This window comes from Martes martes (genome assembly GCF_963455335.1).
Source record: "Martes martes genome assembly, chromosome: 8".
NCBI lineage: Eukaryota > Metazoa > Chordata > Mammalia > Carnivora > Mustelidae > Martes > Martes martes.
This window is the reverse complement of record NC_137895.1, coordinates 55,473,421-55,480,099: the sequence shown is the minus strand read 5'-3', so window position 1 is coordinate 55,480,099 and position 6,679 is coordinate 55,473,421. Positions and strand designations below refer to the sequence as shown.

The 6,679-nt window shown below is 44.9% G+C and overlaps 1 protein-coding gene across 2 annotated transcripts in view; it reads right to left on the bottom strand.

The window, feature by feature from the left end:
- Positions 1-238: 238 nt before the first annotated feature.
- Positions 239-6,679, bottom strand: part of BORCS5 (BLOC-1 related complex subunit 5) — a 95,853-nt gene continuing 89,412 nt past the window's right edge. For both annotated transcript variants that reach the window (XM_080811373.1, XM_080811372.1), the window contains exon 4: positions 239-1,847. In XM_080811373.1, the coding sequence (XP_080667499.1) occupies positions 1,617-1,847 (231 nt within the window). In that variant the 3' untranslated portion in view covers positions 239-1,616. The remainder of the gene's footprint in view (positions 1,848-6,679) is intronic.

Below are 6,679 nucleotides of genomic sequence, written 5' to 3'. Positions count from 1 at the left end.
TCTAGGCTGCCTTCCTAATGGGGAGAGGAAGGCATCAGTCCCCAGGCAGGCAGACACGGGAAGTCTCCCCCTGAAAGAGGGGGATGCCGCCTTGGCCTCTTCCCTGGGCTCTGGTGTCCATCTGCTCTTTCCAGCTCAGAGGGATGAATACTCTTGATATTCTTTGGTTGTTCCTTCGAAAATCCTGGAAGCTGTTTTCTTTTTTCCTGTGTCTGAATTAATTTTTTTTTTTCCTTTAGCTTCGAATGCTCAAGTTTCTTTGTTATCCAGTTATTTTAGGTCCTACGTTTTATTCTGGGTTCTAAGAATCTTATAAAATAGTATCTATTTAAAATCCGAGATTAGAATCAGATCACGTTTACCAGAGATATGCTAAAAGGATCAACTTTAAGGTTATAAAGCTACCAAAGACTGTTTTTGACATCTCAAAACACTTTCAGAAGTTTAGAGGATTTAATAAGGGGAGCGAGGCGAGTCCTGACAGGATGTCCTGGCCCAGAGGCTTCCCCATATTCCCAGCTCCTGGTCGCAACGTGCCTGCCTCCACCTGGTCGTCCATTCTGTTTCTTTGCATCTTTAGCCTTTTCTTCCCTGGGGACAGCTCTGAGGTGCAAACTCCTGCACTAAGTACTTCTGCGGTTACTCAGGTGGCTTCCTTTCCTAAACTTCCACAGAAGTTCAGCAGCACTGTGAGTTTCCTCTCTGAAGAAAAGGAGGGCCGGGACCCCAGAGGCCTGTTTGTAGTCAGGGCACAATGTCAGACAGAGCAAGTGGGCTCGACACACGCCTGCTGCAGGCATCTCAAAGTGTGACCACGCCAGAGGTTTACCAGGCTAGTAAAATCAGTGTGGGTTAAAACCTTGTCACAGAAACTGGAGTCTCGCCAGTGCTGATGTAATGTGAGGAAACCTAAACCACGTGTGCATTAAGGAAACCAGTTATCAGTGGGAGATGAGCCCAATGAGGGTGTTCAAAGGAAGTCCTCAGTCTCCAATGACGACACACAAGGGACACCATAACCCAGCACACAACAAAAATACCAGTGTTCCGCTGCGGCAGGAACAGGGTGCCCCAGATAAAGACCTGACATGATGTCAACAGGGCAGGAACAGTAACAACACCGAGACTTGGATTAAATTAGTTCTTTATGTTTACAATTTATAACCTGGAAAGCCTACTGAGTAAAATTTCATGAAGGCTTTGAGGACACAGAGCTTCTTAAAACATTTCTCCCCTTCTTTCCATATTTTCACTCCGCAAGCTAGACTTGACAATATACACTCTCAATTAAAAAAAGAAAATCTAAACAAAATAAAAAGAATTCCCGACACAGAGTTCTGCAAGAAATTTCTAATAATTCAGATACTCCAAATTCGGTTAGCACCGAGAATGAGTTTGGTTCGTTTTGCCAAGGGGAAAACGCATCAAGGAAAGGGGTAGGTGGCGCAGGATCAGATTTTCAGGCCAGCCAGACCGCTACACACCCCTTCCCAGAGTCCCAGAGCCTCCATGCGGCTTTAGGATCCAGTCAGTTCCTGGGTCTCGGGCCCCAGGGGCAGTGCCTGGCTCTGTCCCCTGAGAGCAAGCACCCAGCCGGCCGGAGTGGAGCAGCAGCCCTAGAGCTTGAGCTCCCGCTCTGGTTTCATGCTGAAGGGCTCCAAGCGCTCGCTCTCTGGCAGCAAGCTGTTGAGCCGCTCCATCAGGGGCACCGTCTGGTCAATGCCCATCTGGATGCGGCGGAGGATGGCTGACATCTCGTTGACTTTCTGGATCTGCTCCGCGTATTTGGCATATCTCTTCTGGCGCTCCTGCATGAAGCTGAAGAGCGTCTCCACAGACAAATCCATCTGCAGAGGGAGAAAAGAAGGAAACGCATTAAACCTAGTTGAACCAAGTCCTCTCCAGGGGACCAGGTATCCAGCAGGAGTCCCTGCTCCCCCTAACCTCCCCCTAACCACCCCTCTGTCACCTGCTGCCCCATGGTCACCTCTGCAGGGGGCTCCAAGACACTTGCGGAGACCCTCAGATTTTTTTTCTCTATCTCTACATAAAGGATCCTGGGCTTGGAAATTAGACCAGAATTTGAATGTGGCTCTGCCACAGGGGTTGGTAATACTTACCTTTTTTGCACATCTCCAAAAAACAGGGAACTCGGGGTGCCTGGGTCACTCAGGTGGCAGATGGTTAAGCGTCTGCCTTCAGTTCAGGTCATGATCCTGGGGTCCTAGAATCCAGCCTCGGGCTCCCTGCTCAGTGGGGAGAGTCTGCTTCTCCCTCTCCTGCTGCTGCTCCTCCTGCTCATGCTCTAATAAATTTTTTTTTATTTTTAAGATTTTATTTATTTGACAGAGAGAGAGACACAGTGAGAGAGGGAACACAAGCCAGGGGAGAGGGAGAAGCAGGCTTCCCACTGAGCAGGGAGTCCGACTTGGGGCTTGATCCCTGGACCCCAGGATCATGACCTGAGCTAAAGGCAGAGACTTAATGACTAAGCTACCCAGGCTCCCCTCAAATAAATAAAATCTTAAAAAAATAACAAACCAGGGAAATGATTCCCCAACTGTGAGGATGGAGTGAGAGCACACATCCAGCACAGGACCTGGCATGGCTCAGAGGAGCTTCACAACACAGGTGTCATTCCTTGAATGGCTGCGGGCTGGCAGCCCCTGGGGACAAGTGCAGGGAAAGGGCTGGCTTTCTCTGACAGCCAAGGCGCAAGTCCACACCATACACTACACTGCTGTGAGGCAAACCACTCCATGCACTCTCTCTCCTGGTTAAACAAATGTTAGGCTCTGTGCTCCCCTTTTGTGACTATTTTCTTCCCCTGGGGAAATTTTTTGGAAACTATCACCTGGATAAAAATAAGGGGAGGGAACTTCCAGCCTGTCAGGTGCCTACACCCACCCCTCCTGTGTAGAGAAGAAACAAACTACCAAGACTCCAATTTCTACCCTTAAATTGAGTTCAAATGCTACATCAGCCCCCATTCCAGGAGCACGACCCTACCCAACCCCCCAGCCCCAAGCAAAGTGCAGGCGCCCAATACATGCTACCAGAGCCTCTGGAAATGGTGTGATAAAAACCAAATCATGGGGCTCCTGGTGGCTCAGCTAAGCACCCATTCTTGGTTTCAGCTCAGGTCATGATCTCAAGGTTGTGAGATCGAACCCTGCACTGGGCTTTGTGCCGGGCTTGGAGCCTGCTTGAGATTCTCATTCTTTCTCTCCCTCTGCCCCTCCCCTCCCTCTAACAAAACAAAACAAAACAAAACACCAAATGAAACAAACAGGAGGAAACCAAAGCCAGCCCCACGAAAAATAACCAGTTCTATTTTTATACTGTGTTTGTGTGTGTGTGTGTTGGGGGGGCGGTGAGGAGAAGGACGGTGAGTAAGGGAGGTGTTAGAAGAACTTCATGCTTGTTTGTTCTATGCTGGTTCTTTCGTCACTTGTTTTGAAATGCTCAGGGGACAAAAAAAAAAAAAAAAAAAAAAAAAACAGCTTGTGGGAGAAGAGCAAGGGAGGGAAACCACCACCTCCCAATACTGTGGAAGCAGTTTATACCTTCAGATGGTTCTCTGCAATGCTGTTCAGTCATTCCAGCACTTTCAGGTAGTGGGCCAGTAAATTATAGCATTCCTAAGAATCAACCACTAGGCCTTTTCAGAATGGCAATTCAGGCCAGCACCTAGAAACACTCCACCTTCCAACAGACAGTGGTGACGTGGGAGCTTGCCGGACTCCTCATAAGAACCAGCAGAGCTCACTGAATCGCCTGCTCCAGCATTCGGCACCATCTTGAGTTATCCCATTTCACTTGACTCGGGCGCTTCCGTGCTCCCCACACCCAACTCTACCAGACCAGACAAATACCTGTGAAGTTTATGTGAAATGTCCTCCAAGACTCTAACTTGTCTTGTCTTAGGTCCTTGGCAATCAACCACTTCCCTCCTGATTTATACTTGACCAGACAGTGGCATTTGTTCAAATGACATATACTTGCCCACACATTTCCACATCCGACTGGGGCCCATGTCTGATGTATCCAGAGCTTTTGTCCAAGCCACCCCATGTTTAGTGCCTGGGTGAGCACACATAATTAGAGCACGCTGTTGACACACATGGACAGTATGTCTCTTGAGAGTCAATTCCCTGACAGTCCATGGAGGAAAAAACCACAGAGGAGGAAACCTCAAGCTGAGTGACCTGTGACGTCTCACGGCGACAGAAGCAAAACTAGAACAGAGACCTCCTCAGTCTAGCATCTTCCTTTCAGCTGTATTCCCCGAGCAAGAGAGCATACCATTATTGGGCATGACATTCTAGTTGGTCCATAGCATGGCATTAAAGCACATCGAATTGCATGATGGAGACATTGCCTTTTAAACCTTTTCCCCTTCTGACTGCTGCCAGGAAAGTCTCGCGTGGGTGCAAGTAAGACTTTAAAATCTGGGGAAGTGTAACATAACTAGTGATGCCTATTTCTCACATCCTTGCCCTTTGCTCTCTTGAGTCACCACCGCAGCTGCTCCCTAACACCTTCTTCTGCTTGCACCCGTGTGCGCACAGACTTTCCCCTACACACCCGACTTTAAGGCAGTAAGGCAGCATCTAATGCAATTCTGAATCTTACCATTTTGACTATCTGGAACATATCCTTATTCACCCTTCTTATTTCTATTTTTGGTGCAAAGATTCTACTGAGGAAGAAGATATATAATATAGACAGTCAACAGACCTATGCTGGTACTACAGTGTGCCATCTGCAAGGTCCTGGGGACACAGATACTGAGAACCACACTACCTGTACCCCACATAGCTTACTGTACGTTAACATGACTTTTGTTTTCCACTGTCTTTGTTAATGTTATCTTGTTTCTTCCAGAAAATAGGCCCAGAAAGGAAAATAATGCAAATAACTTTGTTTCAGGAACTTTCAGAAAAACCATGTAAGTGAAAAAAACTACTAGATTTTCCAACAGACAGAGAATGACTGCTTATTTTCCACAACCCTTGCCTCAAAACCCACGCCTTGCTATGACCACATGACTAAGTTCTAGTCAGTGGTACATACACATGGAAGTCTCTCAGGGCAGCTTCTGGTATCTTCCTTAAAACTCAGCTGGCATACACCCTGCTCCTTCATCCCTTCCCTCACTCTGCTCCTGTAGGAATGCAGATGCAGCCCCCTTAGACCATGAGAATAAGTAAGGTCACATCCTAGGGTTGGTAGAGCAGTGAGCTAGAAGACTAGGTCTATGAGGACTTTTATGGCTGACAGTAGTACCAGGCCTGTGAGAGAAAAAGAAACTTCCATTCTGTATAAACCACTGTGATTATGGACCTCTGTAACACCACTTGAATTTAATCTTCTCCTGGTAGAAATGAATGAGATAAATTCCCTGCTGTCAAGGAACTCACTGTTTATTCTGAAATTCATACCTCATTATGTTGCCCTACATATGCATATACTGTCTCTGATGGCAGGAGACTTCAAAGGACAAGTAAAACAGAAGGTGAAATTATTTGTCAGTGTACTACAGGCTTTACTAAGACATCACTTATCTGTAGAATGTGCTCAAACTTGTTCCAAATACCTTATTTGGACAGTATGGCCTATTTGCTCATCTGGGCAGTCCACTGTTAGAAACATCCAAAATATTAGCAAATCAAACCCAGCAATGATACATCATAACCAAGTGAGGTTTATCTCAAAGATGCAAGCCTTTTCAGCATCTAAAAAACAAAGTAATTTGCCATGTCAACAGAATAAAGGTTAAAAATTATATAATCATGCAGAAAAAGCATTCGACAAATTCATTTATGAAAAATTTTGAAAATCTGAAAACTTCCTCAACCTAATAAAAGGCATTTATGAAAAAGCTACAGCTAACATCACAGTGGTAAAGGATACTTTTCTCTCTAATCGGGAACAAGGCAAGGATGTCCACTCTCATCTCTTCTATTCAACACTGTACTAGAAGTCTTAGCCAATGCAATAAATCAATATAAGGAACTAGAGAGGCACAGGAACTAGAGAGGAATATATAAAAGGGTCTCATCTGTAGATGATATGACCATGTATTTGGAAAAATCTTAAGGACTCTAGCAAAAACTAATAAAACTAACAAGTGAGTTTATTAGCAAGGTTGCAAGATACATGGCCAATATACAAAAACTGATTATATTTCTATATACTTGCAATGAATAACTAGACAATATAATTTAAAAACACTATTTATAATTGCATCGAACAATTACTTAGGGGAAAATTCAACAAAATATCTACAAGATCTATACACTGATAATACAAAACTCTGCTGTGAAAAATTAAAGGTGATCTCAGAAAATGGTAAGTGTACCATGTTCATGGATTGGAAGATTCAATATCATTAAGATGTCAATTCTTGCCAAGAGTCAACTGCACTCTGAATCAAAATTCTAGAAGGAATTTCTCACAGGGATTCGATAAACTGATTCCAGGTACATAAAATGGCCAAAAGAATTTGAAAAACCCCCAAAGTTTGAAGACTTACAGTACTTGATTTCAAGACAGTATAAAGCTACAATAATCAGGATAGCGTGATATTAGCACAGAGACAAACACACAGATCAATGAAGCTGAATGGAGAGTACAGAAATAGGTCTAAACATATGTGGTCAACTATTTTTTTTTT